Raw genomic sequence first — 24,573 nt, forward strand, 5'->3', positions numbered from 1 at the left:
ATCTGGCGTTGCCTTGAGCTGTGGTGTAGGTCTCAGACCTAGCTCAGAACCTGTATTGCTGTGGATGTGCTGTAGGCTGGCAGCTGTAGGCTGATTCAACCCCTAGCCTGGGAACTTCCATATGCTGCAGATGCAGCCCTAAAAAGACAAAAAGAAATTGAGAAGTAAATAAAAAAACCACAATCTAGGCAGAAAGAGTTTTACCCACAGCTTTAGGGAAATGGCCAGTTTGCTTAGGAATGGCAAAATAAGAAGAGTGCTAGTGGGAGAGCCTGGAGCTAGGTGGTTATTTCCCTAAATCCCTGTTTGGATCAGGCCACTCTTCTGTTCAAGACGCCCTCCATCCTCTGTACTCTGCCTATTTGCCCTTGAGGGGCATGGCTTTCTCTCTTCCATTTTTCCTATGAAGAGTCTAGGAGGCAGATATAAGAAATGGACTTTTGTCAGAGGAGACTGCTTGTTCCTATCATACTATATGGATTTGAGCTGTAACATTTATTTTTAATTGCAAGGAAAGAAGCTTTATTAGCATTCACAGTCTTCCTTTTTTGATGAAGGGATGAACAGAACAGAGGAGCAAGTCTCTTCTTCCCAAGGGGTCAGGGAATTCTCAGTTGTTCAGACATGCCTGCCTGTGGACCAGCTTTCTCTAAGTAAAGGAACACTAACCTCCCAGATAAATCCCTGCTTAGAGGGTGCGTTTACCATTTATGTGTAGTACACCTGACGGCAGACAGAAAATAAATAAGGCTTTCTGCTATTTGGCTTCTCATTTAGAAGTGCCTATTCAGAGGTGAAATTAAATGTGCACATCTGATTTCACAGAAGGCATTATATTAATGATACCTATGATTTCCAAGATTAATAAATAATCCAGTATGGGGTTTAAATTTTTTTTTTGTATTTTTCTGTATGAATACAAGAAGGTACCAAAAAATCCACCAGTATAGACTTAATAAAATGCTTTTATTGAAAAAGAATAAGGTTTTACAAAATCAGGACCAACCCAGAATATCTTGAGTGTTTAATTACTATAAGAATATTAACTAGATAAAATCCATTTTTGTGTTAGTGTATGACAATATTCCTATTAAACTTAATAAAAAAGGGCCTCTAATGTGCATAGCATGCTATATATATTACTTCATATAACATTTATAACAAATCTATGAAATTTGTCCTTTTGATTCCATTTTACAGATAAGACAATAGAGGTGGGAAGAGATAGAATCATTTATCCAAAGTCACACAATGCCTTAGGCTAGATTATGATTTCGAATACAATTTTATCCCGAGTTAAATTTTTTTTCTTTAGCCTCTATTTGTTCTACTGTATGGTTTCTCCTCTAAGCCCAACTTTCCTTGGGCTAATTTTAAAACAGAATTGTAGAGATGTGGGAATTGTTGCCCAAGTACCCCTCTTCCACCTTCTCTGCTTGTGGCCATTGCTTTTTTCTGAATGACAGAAGATAAACATGAGAGATGAAATGGAGTGGGTCAAGAAACATGACCTGTATTTCACAAAAGAAAGAGTTCTTAAGGAAAAGAGACAGTTGCATGGAGTTGATCTTGAAGTTGTACTGCCTCAGTGGCTCAGGCCACTGCCCATGTGAAAGCATATGGTAGGCAGCTCTGCTTATTTGCATACTTTATACCCAATTTGCATTATTCATATCCAGTCCAGGTCTTAGAAACACTAGGATTTGGCCAGTGCTGCTAAATTAAAGGCACCTGAACCAACAGTTGTGTTCTACTTCAAATTGATTTTTGCTGGGACTAAACTCTCTGATAGAAGAGTTGAGACTTTTGGGGCTTCTAGCCAAAGTTGGCTAGAGTGATAGAATGGCTGTTTAGACCCAATAGACTTGACATGATTCAGAAAGGATGGTTGCAAAAACAGAAAAGGGAGGGGTTCCCACTGTTGCTCAGCGGAAATGAATCTGACTAGGGTCCATGAGGATGGAAGTTCGATCCCTGGCCTCACTCAGTGGGTTGGGGATCCTGCATTGCTGTGGCTGTGGCACAGCCTGGCAGCTGAAGCTCCAATTCAATCCTATTCTGGGAACTTCCATATGCTGCAGGTGTGGCCTTAAAAATATAAATAAATAAAATAAAATAAATAAGAAAGGGTGAGGGATAAATTAGGAGTTTGGGGTTAACATACATACTACTACTAACATACATATATAAAATACATAACCAACAAGGGCCTACTATACAGCACAGAAAACTATATTCAATATTTTGTAATAATGTACAAGGGAAAGAATCTGAAATTGTATGTGTGTGTGTGTAACTGAATCACTTGGCTGTATCCCTGAAACTAACACAAAATTGTAAATCAACTATAATTCTTTTTTTTTTTTTTTTCTGCACCCGAGGTATGTGGAAGTTCCCAGTTCCCAGGCCAAGGATTGAACCTGTTGTGGTAAAGCTGGCTTACCCACAGCCTTAACCCACTGTACCACGAGGGAACTTCAACTATACTTCAATTTAAAAAATTAACAAAATAAATATCAAGTAAAGGAAATGATAGATATTTTGTAAAAACATTATTTTGGAATAGATAGAATATTAACTCAACAGGAACCTGAAAACCTCTGTCCTTTAGCTTCTGGATTCTCAAATATTAGAGACAGGCATACGGATTTAGCTGACACAGTGGCCGGGATTTCAGGTTTTGGACAAATCCTCAAATCAAGCCACCATGGGCTTTTATTTCTTCAGGCAATGATTTTGAACGGCAGGCCTCTCTTTGGCCAGAGCATGGATTTCCAGTTTGCTCAGTGCCTAGCCCTCCCCCTGGAGGGATACTGAAGCTGCATTTAGTTTTATCACTATACTTCTATTGAGGATTCCCTTCTGGCAGAGCAGGAGCTGTCTGACTCCTGGACACAGCTGAGTTTGTGATGCCTGTGAGCATCTCACTCACCAGCACTGACCATGGAAAGTGAACTCTGTGTGGCCAGTTACTATAGCAAAGTTAACAGGAAAAATAGTCACTTGTGGCTCTTCTATTTTTTTTTTTCTAAGGAAAAGTTTTAAATTATAATTTGAAATATTACTCATTTATTTTCCATTTTTCCTTTTTTCATTAAAAAGTAGTCAATTCAGTGGACACAAACACATTTGAATCCCAACCCACCAATATCTTGTATGTTTAACCTCCACTGGGCTCTGAAAATTCTTTTAAGTCACCGAGTCCAAAACAAAGCCAGTAAAAAGGCAGAAATAAAAGTAAAAATCTACTGATGAATGCATGATTGCAAAGAGTCATTCCTCTGTTACTACCCATGTGAGTCAAGAACTTTTAATTAAACACGACAATCAAAGCAAAACCTGGAAGCATTTTTATTTTTATTTTATTTCCTTTTTTTTAGTCCTATGAGTTGAGGAAGGCCATTTACCCAGGTCACTCCCTCCTAGAGCGGCTTCATGTGGGTAATGGCAGTGCATACATTTGACTTGGAAGACCAACAGGACATACTTCCATTTCTGACAACAAGTTTTCAGGTTTCTTTAGCGGCTGTGGAAAAGTTCCTGTGCAGGTTAGACTTGATGGTGATCCAAATGAGTGATGTCTCCCTGAGCAATCCAGTCACTCATGATTTATCACCTCTCCAGTGGGATGGTTTCAGTATGTATAGATCCAGAGTGTGTATGGGTTTCACCTTATGAAATGCGATGACTCATGTCCTGGTTGGGCATTTCCAAAGAAATATTGAAGCTAGTGACCACTTTTAAGGAGCTGTCTGACTACATGACTAAGTCAATAAAAACCATTTTACAGAAGAATAAAACACTATTGGTAAGTGTTGGCATCGATATTGGTAAATATTAGTATAATGATATTAGTAACTTTTATTTTACCTGGAAAAATCCTTTCATAAAAAGTATTTGATTTCTTTAAAACTTTTTGTTGAAGTAGAGTTGATTTACAATATTGTGTTAGTTTCAAGTGTATAGCATAGCAATTTAGTGTGTGTGTGTGTGTGTGTGTGTGTGTGTGTATCTTCACAATCTCTCCCCTTATAGATTATTACAAAATATTTAGTGGAGTTGCCTGTGCTAAACAGTAGGTCCTTGTTGGGACTAACATATATATGTTATGTTATCCCAACTTCCTAATTAATATGTATATATTAATCCCAATCTCCTAATTTATCCCCTATTATCTTCCTTACCTCCCCCTGAGGAATAGGTAAATAGATGAAGAAATCAAGTTTGACAATGTCACATAAATAGAAAATGGTGAATCGGGGAATACAGCTCAGGGATTCTGACTGATGTCAGGGTCTTTCCCTAACGTCTTGCTACGTAAAATTAGGGAATAATAAAGTATCTGAGTTGTTGGGCAGAAAAGAGATCTGGGCAGCCTAAGACATGACTTTAGTTGTTGTTGTTTTCTTTGCCTCTTTTTAGATCTAGACTATAAAGAAATAGATAATGCCATTATGGTTGTTTTTACTTCATCAGTACTGGTGGATCTGCAAATGCAGTTGGACAGAACATTTGAGTTTAATGGAGATTTTCTGTTTTTATTAGAACTGAGTCTTAGAGGTTCTCTGATAAAATGAAGAAACAGCTGCTCACTTCTGAGAAACAACCACAGCCCACAATCAAGCCTGATAAGAAATAAGAAAAGAAGTAACTTATTTTGAGCAAATGTGTCATAAGTTAGTAAGGTAAAAATGAAGCTATCAGCAGAAAGTAGACAACGATGCATGTGTTTGAAACAAATTGACTCCAACTTCAAAATCTAAGGACAGATATATGTCAATATCAGTGAACGGAGGGAGAGCTGTATACTGTGACGAGAAAGCCAAGAGAATGAGTGATAAAATTAAACATTCATTAGGCAAGTGGAGGAAATGATCAAAATAACCACCAAAGAACAGTAAAGACTAAATCTTTTTTTTTTCCCTTTCCGGTGATACCTTGATATTATCAAAACCTTGCATCAGTATTTTCTAAAATTGTAGATCCCTTGGGTTAGACAATAAAGAATTATGGCAATGGGTCTTCTAAAGAGAGGTGTCCTTGTGCAGGAGAGGAATTTAGTATGCCAAGAAAAGAAATGGAGCTGCTGGAGTATGATGCAAGAAAACTACCAGAGAGTTCTAGTAATATAAATGTGACCACTTAATACTTCTAAGCCTCTAGTTCTTAGTATGTCAAATCAAAATAGTAATTCAAAGCTCCATTTTGAGAAATAAAGAAATAATTGGCAAACAGCCTCAAAAATAATGATGGCTAAAAAAGTTATTTTTTTTCATGCATGCTTTCCTAAGCTTTCCTGTATGGTTAGAGACATGTGGTTTAAATAAGGAAAATTTGTAGCAAAATATATAGGCATAAAAGGATCTCAAGGTCTATCAAGAAGTTAAATAATTTGCCCAGCATCACTTAACTGGTAGAACCAGCTGAAAATCAGGCCTGTTCCATTCCAAAACTCCTGCTTTTGCCTTTATCCTATTCTGCTTCTACGAATGAGCTGATTTGTAAGGATGGAAAGGTGATAATTACACTTATAATATTCTTTGCTTTCAAGTCTTAGGTTTAAGCCATAGTATCTCCGTCCTAGGAGATGAAGGCCCTGTGCAGGGCTACAGAGCCACAGTGTAGCTTAAATACATGGGTCCTTCTGTCCCTTTCTGCGCTGGTCAGATGTGTGAGATGTGGATGGTCTAAAGCCAGGCACACTCCCACTTTGAACCCAGGATCCTGGGCTACTTCTCAGTACCCCTGTCCCAGCCTCCACCTGTCCCCAACCACCAGCTCTGCTTAACTGATCCCTGGTGAGGACTCTTTGCATTATCCTTAGCAATCCAAATGCAGGTTGTAAAATTACCATTTCAAAGCCAGATGGGGAAACACAGGGGGAGGAGACCTTAGACTGGCAGTAAAGAAATTTTTTTTTTTTTTTTAATTTTTCTTCCCCAAATGGTGGGAATGATGTGTGGAAGGAGAAAATATTCAAGTAAATTTGGTATGGTGAGGAGAGTCTGTAATATGAGCCTGGTATCACAAGGGAAAGTTCTTACTTTTGCGGCCCCTGGGCAAGAATTAACCCATCCTTTCCCCACATTTCTGCCTCTGGACTTGGCAGGGATCCCCGACAGGAACGACGGACAACCCCTTTAACCTCCCCCCACCCCACCCGCCCCTAGCCTGGGGCTTGTGTGCTGCTGTGATAGGGCAGCCTCCCTTTCCTGTGTCTGTCCCCGTGTAGGACAGTAGGAGGTCAGCTCTAGCGAACAGATAGATAAGGACCAAGTTTGTGGGTTCCAACATCTGAACTAATGCAGCCAGGGTGCACTGGGAGCAGCTGTAAAGTTTCCCGGATGTGGCCCAACGTCGTAGACTTAGTCTAGGAGAGTGAATTAAAGCCTAGGGTTTAAAGACTAATTAAAGCCACTCAAGACCCTGAGCTGTGTGTGCACAGTTCCACGTTAGAGCTGGGATCCCAGAGCAGTCGAGACTTGCAAGAACTGCACATGTGGTCAGTGGAAATGAATTTTCAATTCAGCTCGGCAGCACGTGACTTCCTATTTCTGTAAGGTACTTCCAAGGGACTTCCTCTGTAAACTCAGCCCCCGTCCCAGAAGATTTAATTCCTCGCCGCGGCTAAGTTGACTTCCACCCTGGGACAGACGCTTTCCCCTGAGATACAGGGTTAGTTTCTCCTGTTTCTCTTTCCTTTGCCATTGCCAGCTTGCAAGGATCTTGTGGCTCCCGTCCGTGATCGGAAGCTGAATACCCTGGTGCAGATCGCAGTTGTTCACCCCGCCGAGCAGAGTCTGACAAGATACTCCTGCACGGAAATTGTGGAGGTGAGTGTGCTGCGCCTGCCTTCCTCTCGCTATCTCTCAGTCGCTCTCTGGATTTGAGCAAACAGCCGAAATAAGTTAGATCATAGCCTGCAGCTCTGCTGGGCTGCTACCCTCTGTCCTTTCGGAAAGCTTACCTGAGGTTACTAAGCACGCCTTTGTAATTTACCAGAATAAACAAATGGGGGGGGGGCGGAATTTGCTTTTTTTTAAAAAAGACCTACTTTTCTTTAGAAAAGAGAAAGAAAACCACACTTTGAATCTTTGAATAGAGTACCAAAATTTGTGCGGGAAGCACAAATTTTACATTTTAAAGTAAATGGAATGAATATTTCTTTTGGGGGGGAGGAGTTTTAAAGTACCCAGAGAGGTTTTAAACCTAAGTGTTTTTCCCTTTTCATTTTTGTCCTCTATTCTTCAGACTGTGAGGAAACTTCATATTCTCTGCTGGCTGTGGCTGTCTTTTTAAAAGTATGATGTTTTATGAAGAAAGGTAGATGATTAAACACTGTAATATTCCTAGGCAAAAGGTGTAAATATTACTCATGGATGGGAAATTTCCTATTTACATTTATTGTAACTTATATAATCCTCAAAATGTGTCAGGAGGAAACTTGTTATTGTGTTGGATCAGATTCAAAAGAGGAAGTGTTTCCCTTTTGATTATTTTGTTCTCATCACACATAGTTCACAGCCTTAGTGACTGAGAGATAATTATTTAAACATCTGAGACTAAAGAAAGTGTCCTCTGAACTCCTCAAGCTTTGCTTTTCTTAGATTCGGGGGCCCTGCGTGTTTTACAAGAGGAGTTCCTCTGTAAGAGCCTAAGTTGCCTCCCCCAGACCTGGCTTGCTCAGTGCTGTTGGGGGAATAAATGATTCACACTAAACTCCACTCACTTCTCTAATGGGAATGGCCCAGATCCTGCACGTAGCCTTGAATCTGCCCTTGGGAAACTTGAGGTTCTAATGCTGGTACAGTTTGTAGTTAATAAACAAAAATAGTCGTATTCAATCATTGAAAGAACACTAAAATTGTAACATTGTTCATGTATGTGAAAAATATTTTCAAGCATTATTCCAGCTTAATTTGTTAAAGTATTGACAAAACTTAAAAGGAATGATCTCTTCTGACACATTTATTTGAATATATACAGCTGTCCTTGACTCTTTCATTCACTGCCTGTTCCAAAATGTCTAACACACAGTACCAAACAAAAAGTGGTATTTGTTGAGTGAAAGGAAGAAAGCAAGGAATACGTGAATAACTTGAGCTTCCATAGACAAGTTTACAGACCTCTAGCAAACATCTCTATGATATTCAGCAACATACATATTTAAACATAGAAATAAAATTTAATGTTGGATGTCAGCTCCCTAAAAATGAATTCTGCGGCCTGGAAACACCCTGTGCACTGCATGCTGAGCTAGTCATTTCATAGCCCCAAATCCATCATCTTTAGTTTCTTCCATTAGTTTTCAAATCAGTCTAAGGGGAAAAAACAACAACAACAAAAAAACACAGCTCAACATCTAAAAACAAATGAACGCTATCAGAGCATCACTTTCCATTGAATCATTGCATACAGGAAATAAATGGACAGCGTAAGATTACCAAATGGTTCTTGATAAGAAAATAGCTTCCTTTTAATTTGATCAGTCACAATCTTAGGTTATTTGCATAAATCACAAGTTATGTCCATTGAATATATGCTACATGCACTGACAATTGACCCTAAGGAAGGGTTCAGCATATAGTGAAAATAAATTGTTTTTCAGGATATTTTAGCAGCTCTGACAATGATGCAGCTCTGTCAGTACTTTGGGGCCCAGGGCCAAGTGGTTCCCCATGCGCATCATTTGGCAATTCAGATCTCTCTTCTAATACAACTATTTCCTAGAAAAACAAACAGACCCAGACACTTTCTGCATTCTCCTGTGTCACCGCATGCTGTCGACTGCAGTTGCTGCCTTATTGAATCAAAGTTGTCTGCTTGTGCTGTTACAGGGAACAAGAGACCCACTGTTCTTGACTGGTGTCACATTCCCATCTGAGTATCCCATCTATGAGGAGACCAAAATAAAACTAACAGTCTATGATGTCAAGGATAAGTCTCATGACACCGTAAGTACTTGTACTTTTTGGGAAAAGAAATATGCTTTTCCCTTTTTTGGGTTTTCGATCTAACTGACGTTTTTTTCAAAGAGGGTCTTTGTACTGTGTTTATGCTAGTCTTATGTTTATGGTTTGCTGGGATTTTTTTTTTCCCCTCAGACTCATTTGGCTTAGTGCCACATTGGCAATTGGTGAGCAGCAGCAAAAGCTTTTCAGAATGGGTTTTCCTCCTTTTCGGGAAGGCTGGCTGGATGTCTTGGTTTACATTTTTATTATTGTTGCTTTAAGGAGTTGCTGAAGGAGTAACCTTGTGGATAGAAAGCAAGTGGAAAAGAATGAATAACAAGTCAAATCTTTCTAGATGTTGTCATTATGGTAAAGTGGGATGGATAAAGTGCTCTGCTTTCACACTTTATGCTTTGACCTTCTGAATAAGCAAAACCCTCTCTGTTCCTCTGATATTCCTGGCACCAAAGCAGAGGAGGAAGTAACTGCCAGCACTAGGGCAGAAGCTTTCATTGACCAATTTTACAGGAAGGTCAGGTCAAGTCCTGATAGTCTTTTGTCCTTCAGGTTTTCTCCAGGGTCTCACTTTTCCCCCCACTTGAATCAGTGGATTCAAGTGAGACCATGAGGTCCCCAGGCACTGTCTATGGAGACCACAGTGACAATCCCTGGATAGGAGAGAATGCTATTGGTAGATGTCGGGAAGGGGGTGGTTTAAAGGGAGCCCTCTTTAAATCTCCTCCATTAGCAGGAATTTTTGTCTATTTTCAAGGTAGGGGGAGGTGGAGGGAAGCTATGGCAGTGGTGATATCACAGTGAAGGACAAGCCAGGAACCACTTCCAGGGCAGGTAGGCCAGTAGCTTCCGGGAGAATTCTGGCTGAAAACACAGGGATGCTGGCTGGGCCTGGAGAGCCACACATACCTGGTTGAGGGGAAATGCAGCTTTACACTCTGCTCTTACTAGGCATTTCTGTCTCTCTCGTAATTCTTTCTTTCTCTTCCATTCTTTTCCACAAAATATATAATATAGGTAGATGGGGATATTTAATAGAGAAACAAACGTTCTCTACTGAAGGAATTTCTAGTCATCTTAGCCCCAGAAAAGTTCATTTCTTTCAAATGGCAGAGGAAAAGCACCTAGCTGGAATAGAAACAGTGATGGTTTCTATTTCTGAGAGTTGTTGAGAAGGCAGACTGTCTGGTGTCTGTTCCACTTATTAGCTTTGTGACTCTGGGAGAGTTGACTCTTGATATCCTTCTTTCCTCATTTATATTTACCTGTTGGGGTGGTTGTAAGGATTAAAGAAGTTAATATGTATAAAATATTTGGAAGACTATTAGCTACAGGTTAATAAGTGCAAGTTTATTATCCTTGTAGTTTTGGCTATTGCTTCATGGTTCCTCATAAATAGTGGAAATCAAATAAAGGAATATAAACCAAAGTCTTTTTTTATATTGACTAATTGTTTTTTTTCTTAAGTAGCCCTATATTTATTATTTTTGACTTCTTTGAGGAACAGGGGAAGATAAAAATACTTGAAGAGACAAACACTGGGGTTAATACTGGTAATCAAAATGTATGTGCCGGGAGTTTTAGTTTTTCCTTTCCATTACTTTTCCTTAATTTTTTTCCTTTTTTTTTTTTTTTTTTTTTCTTTTTAGGGTGGAGCCTTCTGCATATGGAAGTTCCCAGGCTAGGGGTCAAATCAGAGCTGCAGCTGCTGGCCTACACCACAGCTACAGCAATGCCAGATCCTTAACCTACTGAGTGAGACCAGGGATCGAACCCATGTCCTCCTCATGTATACTTTCGGGTTCATTACCACTGAGCCACAATGGGAACTCCTTCTTTAATTTATGAAATAATGTGGAAGAGGAATGAACTGCGATTAGGACCAAAGGCTATGCACAAAACCTAAGGCATGTTTTTTTGTTTTGTTTTGTTTTTTGCCTTCCACCAAGAAAAGAGAGAAACGGAAGGAAATGGGGAAAAGTCAGAAAGTTAGAGAAAAGAGAGATATGGTTCAAATGGATGGTGGGAGGAGGTAACACAACTGTGCAGAGACATGATAAGCAGAGAAATGATCAGGGTGAAAGACAGTGTAATGCAGATTTTATGGGATTTTTATGTTTTTCCAAGCATGTGATCAAATTCAGTGCTCCCAACGGTCCCAAGGTGTAGACAGGACAAAGGATATAGAAGGCACAGAGTTAAAGAAGCACTATGCCACAGAGATGAAAGTGTTGAACCCGCTGGTTTATTATGTCCTTAGAAATATCAGAGTTAGAAATAATTAAATACCAAAGGTGTTCCTATCCAGTTCAATCTGCCTCATTTAAAATGTGTGTGTATGTTAATGCTTGAGGGATACATAATTAGCATACTCATTAATTATGCTTTTTGTTGGCTTCTATTCTGGAAACTCATTAATTAGGATCTTTTAAAGACTTTCTTCCTTGATCCAGAGGTGTTATCACATAAAAGTATTGAACAAACTTGAATCCCTGCTGTGAAATAAGAGTTGTGAAATTTGAACATGCTTAAGAAATGCAACCAGCTTTCATTTACCAAGTGCTGTTAATTAAGGCATAACCTCTTCCTTAAAATAACTAACAATTAGCTCTGATGATGGAAGTGTAAATAGAAACAGAGTTCATTAATATGCTAATAGTCCCCCATAGACAAGTAGTATTTATCCTGGCATCTTTCTCTTACTTCTTAAGTTTTTTGTTATGTTTTGTTTTGTTTTTTGTTTTTTTTGTGTGTGGAGATGGATGCAAAAGTGGGGAAGGTAGCAAGTGGTTTTAAAGTATGGTTTATAATTATGGGCGCTTAAGAACCTAAATATTTTAAGGATTAAGAAAAGAGATTATGAATATTTATGTGTTTTGTAAAATCAACAAATTATGTTCATGTATTTTAAAGTAGTTTAAATATGTGATCCAAGTTAACCATTGATCGTATTAGGGCAAGACAATGAGATTATCTCTACTGGCTGAACGCTAATTAATTGAGTCAGGTTAAGTTCTTTGTCTTTTTCTATTGAGTTTATTATTACTTGGAATCAACCAAATAGATGTGTTACTTTGCCTTCTCATTTTTTTTTCACATACATATTCATATTAAAATTTTCCTTTTTTTTGGTAGTTTTAGGGCTGCACCCATGACATGTGGAGGTTCCCAGGCTAGGGGTCAAATTGGAGCTGTAGCTGCCGACCTATGCCACAGCCACAGCAACGCCAGATCCGAGCTGGGTCTGTGACCTACACAACAGCTCACGGTAACGCTAGATCCTTAATCCACCAAGAAGGCCAGGGATCAAACCAGCATCCTCATGGATACTGGTCAGATTGTTTCCCCTGAGCCACTACGGGAACTCCCATATTAAAAGTTTTTAGAGAAATATGCTAACCTTTCGTCTGTGTCCTTAATGCGGATATTATCGACTTGTTCTTATAGTCCTCTAAGCAACTGAACCTAACATTATTTTATTAAGTAACTTCAGCAGAAATGCAGTTAATTATTGTACAGGATAAGAAGAGTCTAACTGTTGATTCAGAATGACTACTGTTTTCTCTCTACCACATCCTTCATCCTTCCCCGTCTTTGTAGTCAGTCCCTCTCTGCAGCAAATGCATGGATAGTGCTTGGCAGGTAGGGAGGCAGGGAGTTAGGTCATAATTAAAATTAGAGTGACCTTTTTGTGATTTTCCTTACCATGAAGGAATTATCAGATTTTCTCAGAATAGGCAGTTCTAACACCCAGCTCTTGGGTGGAGACTTTAATGATTGAAATTGAAGCCCATGGCTAGAAATATGAGAGGCCAAGTTCTAACACTGGAAGTTGATGTCTTCTGGGTGTCTGTTTGTTGTATGCTCTATCTTAAAAGACTTGCAAACTGAAACGCATAGACAAAAGTGTTTTTACCACATCATTTACAATGTTCAGCCCTAGGGGATCAAGCTTGGCATCTGAGTCTATCATATGTTACAGCAAAAACCCAGAGGAAGGATAAATTTTATAAATGAAAAGAACATCACCATCCAACCCTTCTCTCTTTTCCTTTCCTGCCAAGTAACATGGTGTTTTGGAAGGTACCGAACAAGATTGTTTCGGTACTATTTTGAGGTCGCCCCTTCAATCTGCAAATACATGATTAGGTCACAAAACTGTTTTTGCCCATGGTAGAAATTTAGATTTCAGCTTTCATTTGCAGGAGGGTGTACTGACCTCATTCCTTTGGCTCTAGGGTTAAATAAATGTTTGCCATATCTCCAAATGGTTGGGTTTTTTAGCTTATTGGACGGGTTCATGTCTACTAGACACTGAACATTTCTCAGATGAGGATATATGTCCTAAAACATTTTTTTTTATTGCCAATAACTAGCAACTCTCCATTTGTACCTTTTAGACAGAGTGATCTTATCTAGATTTACCTTAAATTTATTCTATATGTGCATCACATGTCCAAGGAAATTTAGTTTTGGTATAATTCCTTAGGCAGAATTATCCAGTTCAGTTTTTCTGTTTTTCCATGGAAAATAAAACCATTTTCTGTGTAGTATACTTTGACATGGCTTAATTTTCTGCATCGACTTCTTAGATATTTAAGTCTATACCTGTTAAGAAATTCTGTGGCCAGCCTTCTGTTCCACTTGAAAGATATGGTGCACTGGAAAAGGAAGAAGAAATTAGATTATTGATTAATCAAACCAAGCACCATGTTTAATTTTAATTTCTTCTTTAATCTCCATAAAACTTCTTTGAGACAAGTATCATTATATCCATTTTAAAGATGACGAAATTGGGATTCTGAAAATGTAAATAGGTCAAGTCAAAGATCCTTTATTTTTTCCATGTGACACTTTGGTACATAGTTGATAGGATTGCTTTCATTTTTCACTCACACAATGAGATATTTTTACTTCAACTGACACTTTAAAAGCATTTTTCATTTGGAGCTTAAGAATTGATTAATTGAGGGGGAAAAATCAGTATTCAAATATCAGGGAAAAAAAACAAAACATTTTAAGCAGTTAAATTAAGCATGTGTAAACTACTTGCAGATGTCTGAAAAAACTTTATAATGAAAGGGCCAATTACTGTTCATGAAAAAATAGTTGTTATTGCTTGCTGTGAAATGGCTAAATTTATGTCTTGTACTTTTACTCTTTGCACCCCAGACCTTGTTTTTACCTTATAAGTGTAGTGTGTGGTCCTTTCAAGCTGTTAGTTCACTCAGCCTTGGCCTTTTGGAAAACTCCCAAAAGGAGTGATGGAGTTTTAAATGGGAGTTACTGGTTCCTTATAGATGTCAGTCAGGGTTCTAACATGTTGCTGACTTTCATAAACAACTTCTGCACCTTTCTACCCATTGTTAAGTCATATGTATTTACAAAGAGCATATTTAAATTTCTCTGAAGTATAATTTACAGCCAATAAAATGGAAAGATCCTATATGCTCAATTTGATGAGTTTGACAATTGCATATGACCATGTGGCTGCTACCCAAGGCAAGATGTGAAACATTTTTATCATTCCAGAGGTTCCTTTGTGTCCCTTTGCAGTCACTTGCCACCCACCACACTCAGAGGCAATTGCTTTCCCATATCTACCAACACAGATTTGTTTTGCTTGTTAAAATTTATATGAATTAAATGCCGTAGTATGTGCTGTCTTGTATCTTGGGCCTTTTGCTCAACATACTGTTTTTGAAATTCATTCACGTTGCTCTGTGACCCAATAGTCCACTGCTTTTTATTACTGAATGGTATTATTGTAGTGATACAGCACAATTTGTTTATTCATTCTCTTACTAATTGCTTCCAGCTTTCGGCAATGATGAATAGGTGTCTATGAACATTTGAGTATAAGTATTTTGTATGGAATTGTGCTTTTACTTTGGGGGGTAAATATTGAGGACTACAATTGTTAGGTATGGGTCAGACAGGTATTTAACTTTTCTAGAAACTATTCTTCAAAGTTATTTACAACTTTATTCTCCTACTCTTAGTAATGCATGAGAGTTCCAGTTACTCCACCAGCAATGATATTGTCAATCTTTTCACTGAGTATTCTAGTGGGTATGAAAGAGTATGTTATTGTGGTCTTAATTTGCATTTTCTTGATGACTAATTGTGTTGAGCACCTTTTCCTATGCATATAGGCCACTCATCTTTTTTCACAAAATTAAGTGTCTGTTCAAGTGTTTTGCACATTAAAAAAAAATCAATTTTCTTTTTGTTGTTAATTTCTAAGAATCCCTCATATTATGTGGATACAAGTGCAGTTTTGTTACACCCTACCGTGGTACAGTATGTTACAGTTTTGATTTTTTTTCCCTGCTCTTTGGCTCATCTAATCATTTCCTTAATGATGTATTTTGTTGATTAGAAATTTCAAATTTTTTCTTTCATAGTTATGATAGGAGAATGTTCTCTAAATTTTCCTCCAAAATATTTTTTATTTCTAGCCTTTACATTTAGGTCTAAGATCCAGCTCAAGTTAGTTTTTTTTGTAATAGAAATGAGATAGAGATCAAATTTACTTTCTCCTCTGTGTATATCTTGTTATTCCAGCATTATTTGTTAAAAATACTTTTTTCTCCGTTGAATTTAGTTGGTCCCTTACCTGGAAAATCACTGTCTCCTGAAGCACAAGGGTATATTTTTGGATGCTCTGTTCTGTTCTATTGATCTATTCCTCTAGCTTCTTGACAATAACATGATAGTTATTACTTCATAAAAATTCCTAAAATCTGGTGCTTTAAGCCCTTCATCTTAGCCAGCTTGTTATTTTTATCAAGGTGTTTGTTTTTGCTTTTGCCAATTCTGAAGACTTTTGTCTTTCCATACAAATTTTGGAACAACTTGTCAATTACTTTTAAAAACCTATTGGAGGAGTTCCCGTTGTGGCGCAGTGGTTAACGAATCCGACTAGGAACCATGAGGTTGCGGGTTCGGTCCCTGCCCTTGCTCAGTGGGTTAATGATCCGGCGTTGCCGTGAGCTGTGGTGTAGGTTGCAGACGTGGCTCGGATCCCGCGTTGCTGTGGCTCTGGCGTAGGCTGGTGGCTACAGCTCCGATTCAACCCCTAGCCTGGGAACCTCCATATGCCGCGGGAGCGGCCCAAGAAATAGCAACAACAACAACAACAACAACAAAAAGACAAAAGACAAAAAAAAAAGACAAAAAAAAAAATAAAAACCTATTGGAATTTGGATTGAAATTGTATTGAATCTATAGATCAATTTGGAGAGATGGACATTTTAATGATAGTGGGTCTATTGATCTATGACTATGGTATGTGTGTTGTCCTATTTTTTTAGGTCTTTAAACTTTTATCAACAATGTATTTGTTCTCAATATACAAGTCATAATAATTTTTAGACTTCTTTCTAGGTATATGATTTTGTGTGCTAATGTAGAAGGTATTGTTTTAAAAATAGAGTTTTTAATTTTATTTGCTAATAGGTAGAAATACACTCATTTCTGTATATTGACTTTGTATCCAAGGCTGCAGCCTTGCTAAATTCACGGATTAGTTCTAAAGGATTTTTTTTTATAGATTCCATAGAGTTTTGTAAAATACATAATCATGTTATATGTGAATAATGAAAGTTTTATGTTTCCTTTTCCAGTCATTGTGCATTTTATTTTTCCTTATTGTACTGGCTAAGTTGGAGTTTTAGTATTGCATTATAGATCTGCTAACAGTGGAAATCCTGATTTTTGTTCCCATTCTTAAGGGAAAAGTGTTTAATGTTTCACCACTAAGGATGATCTTAACTGTAGGTTTTTCATAGATGCCTTTGATCAGATTGAGGAATTTTCCTTCTATTGATAAATTTTCTGTTTTTACCATGAATGATGTTGGATTGAGTCAAACATTTTCTTTTTGGTGTGTTTTGAGATGCTTAAATGTTTTACTTATTTATTCTTAGTGTAGTGAAGTACCCCTTAATTTATTTTTGTGTGTTAAACCAACTTTAGATTCTCTCTCTCTTTTTTTTTTTTTTGGTCTTTTCCAGGGCCGCACCCGCGGCATATGGAGGTTCCCAGGCTAGGGGTCTAATCGGAGCCTACGCCAGAGCCACAGCAACGTGGGATCTGAGCCATGTCTGTGACCTACATCACAGCTCACAGCAACGCCGCATCTTTAACCCACTGAGCAAGGCCAGGGATCGAACCTGCAACCTCATGGTTCCTAGTCGGATTCGTTAACCACTGCGCCACGACGGGAACTCCTCCCCTTTATTTCTTATTCCTTATTCATTTTCCCCCTATGCATATCATCGTTCCCAGTCGGATTCCTTTATACTGTGCCACGACGGGAACTCCCCAACCTTAGATTTCTGAAACATTTTTTTTTTTTTTTTAAACTCACTGCCTTCCCACCTCTTTGCCAAGCTTCAGCCTAGTGTTGGGGGAATCAACCTCTGCTCTTAGGCCCTCACCTTAGAGAAAGCACTGTGCCCTTGAGCAGTGAATCTCTTGCTCCCATGCTTCTTTGGACTGTCCTCCTGCATGGAATGAAGTTCCAGAGGAAAAGATGAGGGATGGGTGAGACTCAGGCTGCAGCTAGTGCATCTAGGGATTCAGATCTCTCACACCAGGCCACATGTGCTCATTAAAAGTTCATTACGAGTTCAGCTGGTTTCCATGGAAGACCCTCTTCTTCCTGCTGCTCAGCCAAGGATGATGCCAGCCCTGGGCATTTTCTCCTCTGCATAAGGGTCTGTCACCATCTGGATTTCATTTCATTTCCATGTATATTCTCGGTTTTCTGATGGGTTTATTAACAAAAGCTATGATTTGGAGGCATATTTGCTTTCTTCTCAGCTGAACCATGGGAGTGACAGTCTCTTGCAACATTTTACATCTTAACCAGAAGCAGAAGTGCTACTTATTAAACTTCTTTCCTTTAGCATTCATGTTGCTCTCCAGATATCTGCTCTTCCATCTCTGTCTTTAATTTCCCCTCCTCTATAGATTACCTATGAAATGCACTCTGTTCTAGGCTGCTCTTTACATTGTTTTCCCTTTTCTCTCATATTGCAGTTCTTTGTGCTACTAGCTCTTGCATACTTACAGTACTTGTTCTGTATCATCTATTCAGAGATTTTTTATTTTGTTTTTGTTTGGAGTCCCACAATAGAGAAAAGGATATTCTTGGGTACCTCTTCACGTAGCACCAAAAATAAAAGTTGTTTGCCTGAAGAAGACTGGCTCTTTGACAATAAAATAAGAAAACAACTTTACTCATGAAGCAAAACAAGCTTCTTACAAATTTGGGGCAGAGGGTGGGCATAGCAGAGTGGCTGTTTGACTATGATGTAGCCACATTCGTATTTTATGGAGATCAGCACAACTGTAGCTTCAGTATTTTCACCCTGACTATCTTCAGATGTAAGACAGTATGGAAACTCTGTTTAACCTAGCTTAAAAAAGGAAAAAACAAACAAACAAGAAACAAAACAGCAATACTTGGCATTAATTTGCTTTTTTCCAATTCACATAGAAACGGTTAGTGAAGGCCTTTTCCCTTTCTCTTTCCCAAATGGGGCCACTATCTTCACGTTAATCATAAACATAGAGAAGCACAATCTACCCTGTGTTTTCTAGTAGAATAATGAGATTGGTGAATTAGTAATCCTTGTAATATTTAAAGAGTGCTTTCAAATTAGAAGTAGGGTTGAAAATTGAGCAAAGTATTTGAAGAGGCATCCCTCAGAAAAAATAAATCCAAATGACCAAGAAACATGAAATGTGTTTAAATTGTATTTTCTTGGAAACACAAAATTAAAGTGGCATTGTGATCATCAATTTTGGCTAATGAACTGGCAAAAAATTTAAAGACCATTGCTGGCAGGGATGTGGGAAAAAGTACACTCTTATACAGTGATGATTAAATGTAAAATTTTCCAACTTAAAAAAAAAACAATCTTCTAGCATCTATTCAAATGAAAAGTAAGTGTACGTTTTGATTTAGCAATGTCCACCTGATATATGTCAAACCACCAGTACTTAAGGGTATTTGGAGAAAAATGAGCATTGCTGATAATAGTAAACGATTTGAAACAGAGTCCATGCCTTTTAGTAGGAAAAGTGTGAATAAATTCTGGCATATGCAAATTAGGGATATTATGAGACCTTAGAAAGAAAGATTAATTAACTGGAGCTCTAAGGGCACACTTGAAACATGATTCGTGAATATCCATACATGCTTGGGAAAAGCAAGATGCAGAAAACAGTATGTAAATAGAAACCCATTTTTTGGAAAAAGAACAATGAAAAATGCCTTTACAGAGCTATGTGCTTTGAGTTTATAGTTATGCCATGCATAATTATGTATGCCTGTCATGAGGATGCAGAAAAATATAAGAGGATAAATGCAGTGGATGGAATGGGGGAGGAGAAGATATCAAGGGGAGATAAAGAGAAGGAGAAGAAAACGAGAGCAGGAGATAAAATAACAGTATAATAAAACAGTCCTGTCCATAGGCTTTCTGAAAGACTCCTTATTTTTAACAAAATAGAACAAATATAAATTTAAAAAGGTAAGTGTCGTTTATACTACTTCCTTACAAAGTACATGGTCCTCAGGGAAGTGTCAGTTTTTCATCCTGAAGATTCAATACAGAAGGGCTGTCAGTGGTCTGGATGGGAGGGAGCTGACACCTCTGAGTGGCCACCTAAAGTTATGCTGGGGGGTGTGGGGCAGTGCCTGGGGATGTCAGGGACCACTGTCTGGGATCATCTGTAGGGAATGAGGGCAGTGGCTGACATCACCCAGCCTAGACAGAGCAGAAGAGGAAGAAGATGGCAGTCATTTGCATTACTTGATGAAGCCCTGGGAACTCCCTGAAATAACTAGGGCAACTCTAGGGTACACAAGGATCTGCAGACACAGTTGGGGGCTCCATCTTCTTGTACTGTGATAGTTAGTAAACCAGATAATGAATTCACACTTCCAGGTACATCTAGGAGCATTTATATTTTTTACCTGCTAACACCAATCAAATGATCTGAAAATGGACCACTGGATTTGTGAGTCTAACTTGGACCCTGAACTGAGGGAGAGTTTATTTCTGCCTCAATGTATTTTCCTCTGAGATATTGACCTCATGCTGAGAGTTTTCAAGAATTCTCCGGATGTTGCCATTTGTTCAGTGGCTTAAGCTGCGAGCGCCTGGCAGGCCAGCTCTGTCTTGTTCATACAGCAACCTTCTGGCAGGTGGAAGCATAGGGAACATTCTAGCTGATGGGGCTGATCCCTGAACAACCCAACGTGGTCACTGAAAATGCATGGCTTCCCATTCCTGCTTGTTTTGCAAAGCTGAAATGGGAGACGTTGCTAAAACATTTCTTTTGATTCGAAAGGAGGAGAAACTGGTGATTTAAAAGGTTAGTCGGCTTGGCTCAGCTCAGAATAGCTTTTAATTACCTTAAGTTTATATATGCTGTATAGCAGGAAGAAAGGGACATTCTAAAGAAATCCAGGCTTTCTTTAGAGTCATTTGAATGGAAGGATAATTACAATTAGATTTGACCTGGTGTTTAAATTCATGTGAAAAAGTATTTTTAAACATTGGAGAAAAGTTATGTGTGTCTACCAAGGCAGAAGATGAGGCCACATTCTGAAAAATGTTAAGGGACATCTGTTTCCATGTTAGAAAAGTTTTCTTTCCAAGTTGCTACGAGCCGGGCCACTCAGGTTTCATTGCAGTAAGTCACGCTATCTTTTACGATGTGCTCCTTGAAGATGGGGCTAAATGCTGAGGGACAGCTGTTCCTTATATCATGCCCTCAGGAATTCACAGTGTGAATTCACAGATACTGGTCTTTTATATAAACGTGGGTAATAGTTTTTTTTTTTTAACCAGGAGAAAGAGGTAGAGAGCAGATTTTGGAAGACACTATAGATTTGCTAAATTGGAAGGAGCCTATAAGGACATTTAAACTTTTAAATAACATACTGATTTTTTTTTTAAACTGCCATTTTAGTGTTTTGAAAAGGGCACCGATGGTCACATTGGCATGTTGGAATGTGGGAAAGCAATTTCCCCAGAAAATCTTAATTGGACAGGATGTAAGTATAAATAAGAGCTCACCAGCCTCACCCCTGACTGCCCCCACTCAGGGAATTTGGAGCATATGTTATGACTACAGTATTTATTTGCTTTTCATTCCTAAGTTTAAAATGAGGCACGGTGAAATGTGCCAGCAGCTTGTTCTGGCCTCCAAGCAACAAGGAAACTAAGGTCTCACATTAGAAACTCTGGATGTGTGCTTGTGTTTTGGTACCATCTTTTTTTTTTTTTAAAGAGTTAATTGAAGTATAGTTGATTTACAATGCTTGACAATTTCTGCTGTACAACAAAGTGATTCCTTTATACATGTACACACATCCACTTTCTTTCCCATTCATTTCCCACATAGATTATCACAGACTATGGCACAGAGTTTTCTGTACTATACAGCAGGTCCCTATTGTCCAATCATTCCACATACCTCGGTGTGCATTTGCCATATGTACACAGAGTTACCTTCACACATTTGTATATGTGTGTACATTACGTAAGACTTTAGATTCCAGGATCGAGTTCATTTGTTGCCCAACAAGGTCAAAAGTATGCTTAAGGCAATGTTAATATTGAGAAAAAATTTCTTCTATCTGTAAAGAGAACCTTTCAGTTAGTATAGGCTTAAAGGCAGAAATATGTCTTCCAGATTCTGGTTTATTGCCTTCCCCAGTACACACAGCTAACAGTTCCTTCCTCCTGGTATTAGTTTCTCTGACTTTGAACTTGCAACCTAAACAAATATCTGAGAAAAAGCGATATTGAACTGCAGGTGAATTATTATCACAGACCACAAGAGGCATTTGAAAATCCACACAAGAGTTGGTGTAGGAACAAAGTTTCTAAATGCTATTGTGGGGAAATCATGTCCACACAATGTTGGAAACAGGTGTAGCAAGGACATTTTCAAACTCGGGACAAGGATACAACTCTCTGTCCCCTCAGGGATCCCTGCCCAATCATGATGCCACACTAAGAATGGAGAACATCAAGTTTAGAATCAGAAGCTCTCATTTCAGATCTACTGCTTAGTTGTGTGACTTTGGACAAGTTATCTTTTTGGAGTCTCAGTTTCCCCAGCTTTGAATGAGACTGTAACCTGCTCTGTTTGCTGCTGAAAGGAACATGTGGAAAACTGATTTGGAAGCAAAAAATCTAGCAGAAGTTCAGGTCTCATCATAATTTGCTGCAGGTATTATTTTTGTACTCAGGGTATTCTTTCCTGAGTGACACTGGTACATTTCCAAGAAAAGGATTAATGGTTTCCTAGTATCCGACTCCTCAAGATTGACCGTGTTTCCGGTGAATTGATCAGTCTGGATATCTCGTCTGTGTTCTCCTGAGGTGATGTGTGACTGGGTGCTGATCCTGTACTGTACACCAGAGCTGTTTCAGTTTGACACCTGTGAACAAAAATGAATAAGAACTAACTTTCTCTGTTTTTAATCATAGTATTTCAATAGCCCAATACTCTGTATTCTGATACTCCCGTATTCATTTCCTGAGTGAGTATTTCTTTCCAAAAGGGGGGAAAGCTGCAAAAGATTATTATGACGCATGTTCACATTTTTCGTTTTGATGCCTGATTCTCATTTTTTGACTTGGGTTACAAAGGACACTGTGTCTATGGGTCTGTCTTCTGAAATCACACATGAGAAAGAATAAGAGATGGAAAAAAACCTTCTTCTTAAAGATTCACTTTTCAAATCATACTTATATCTGATGAGCTGGCCAGAGAATCACCCTGTACCTTTTTTCACTCTTCCAACTCTGAGTCATTATCCAGTTTGATTTTTGAGACATTGTTCGAGCTGCCCCAGATGAAAGGCTTTTATGGGATTCTTTGACCTTGGATATAGCAGAAAGTAAAAATGGAGAATAATAAATTCTTTCCTACTTTCCCTACTATCTTATTTTGCTTACTTTCTCTAAATGTTTGTTAGATAGATGGAGTAGAATGTTTCTTCTCTAGTCTGACCTCATGAAATTCATGAATGCTTAACAAGATGAGATTGTTTGAAGGAACATTTGAGACCATAGCCACCTAAAAGTTGTGGGAAAAAGTTTTATTTATTTATTTTTCTTCTGTGAAGCAGATGGCCTAACCATTTAGACTCTCAGGAACAGCAGAGATAAAATGGAAGAAAGGGCTTAAGGGTTATTAATTAGTTAAACATCAGACCAGAGTCCAAGTGGTTTTATTGGATGGTAGATTAAAGGAGAGGATTATCTTACCTGATAGCTATACATGTAAGTTCACCTTTTCCAGCAGTGCTAATTTTACTTGGGACATGACCAAAAATAAAGAACACATAAATGACATAAAACCATGAATTACAAAGAATTTGTACATATTTTTACATGTGAGTTTAGGTGTTAAAATGCCCTTTCTGTTCTGTTCACTTCAATCAGGATAAGTCTACCTAATGTTGCCATGGAGTAGCTGTAGGTATGTTAGAGTTATTTGGTGCCTGTCTCAGGTTAGCCTAGTTACTGTATGTGAGATTTCCATGTTGAGGAACTGATATCCAAGAGGACCTAAGCCCAATTGTCAATCGATCATGAGATATTATCCTAAAATGCTGAGAATGTCAAGACAAAAATAGTCACAGGAAGAGAAGAGCTGTTTTGTCCGTGCCCATGGCATGTGAAAGTTCCCAGACTGGGGGCACCACCAGCAGCTGGGGCTACTGCAGTGGCAATGCCCCATCCTTAACTTCCTGAGCCAACAGGGAACTCTGAGAAGAGCTATTTTTTTTTTTTTTTTTTTTTTTTTTGTCTTTTTGCTATTTCTTTGGGCCGCTCCCGCGGCATATGGAGGTTCCCAGGCTAGGGGTCGAATCGGAGCTGTAGCCACCGGCCTACGCCAGAGCCACAGCAACGTGGGATCCGAGCCACGTCTGCAACCTACACCACGGCTCACAGCAACGCCGGATCGTTAACCCACTGAGCAAGGGCAGGGACCGACCCCGCAACCTCATGGTTCCTAGTCGCATTCGTTAACCACTGCGCCACGGTGGGAACTCCGAGAAGAGCTATTTATCTCAATGCTGTTTGCTCTCATTGCAAGTTCCTAGAGATTATTTGCTCTACCATGTTTAGAAATGTCACAATTTATTAATTCACCTTAATATTTTATATTATTCTTTGAAATGTTAGCTATATTAAGGAAACATAAAAATATGACAAATGCACAGGCCTCTTGATATCAATTTGATTTTTGTTACTGTAAGTTTGACTTACAGATGGGCTGTCCATGTAGAAATATCTAAGCAATAATTTGGAAATAGGCCCATGGAATGAGAAGAAAGTGACACGATTTGTATCACCTGGAAACATCAATCTAACAGTAACTTAAAAATTACTTCTAGTGTTCCCGTCGTGTCTCAGTGGAAAGGAATCCGACTAGGAACCATGAGGTTTCGGGTTTGATCCCTGGCCTTGCTCAGTGGGTTAAGGATCCGGCATTGCCATGAGCTGTGGTGTAGGTCGCAGACACGGCTCAGATTTGGCGTTGCTGTGGCTGTGGCATTAGG

The 24,573-nt window shown here is 38.7% G+C and overlaps 1 protein-coding gene across 9 annotated transcripts in view; it reads left to right on the forward strand.

The window, feature by feature from the left end:
* The window catches only part of INPP4B (inositol polyphosphate-4-phosphatase type II B), a 696,813-nt gene that overhangs the window by 373,442 nt on the left and 298,798 nt on the right, over positions 1 to 24,573 (forward strand). For all 9 annotated transcript variants that reach the window (XR_014812874.1, XM_003129178.7, XM_084972777.1 and 6 more), the window contains 2 exons: positions 6,715 to 6,833; positions 8,838 to 8,954. Coding sequence is in view for 8 of the 9 variants with exons in the window: in XM_003129178.7 (XP_003129226.4) it covers positions 6,715 to 6,833; positions 8,838 to 8,954 (236 nt within the window). In the remaining variant the exon portion in view is untranslated. The remainder of the gene's footprint in view (positions 1 to 6,714; positions 6,834 to 8,837; positions 8,955 to 24,573) is intronic.

This window comes from Sus scrofa, chromosome 8, assembly GCF_054392235.1.
Source record: "Sus scrofa isolate SSC_HxYL_T2T_F1_AM1 chromosome 8, Sscrofa_HxYL_maternal_Yorkshire_Landrace_v2.0, whole genome shotgun sequence".
Lineage (NCBI taxonomy): Eukaryota > Metazoa > Chordata > Mammalia > Artiodactyla > Suidae > Sus > Sus scrofa.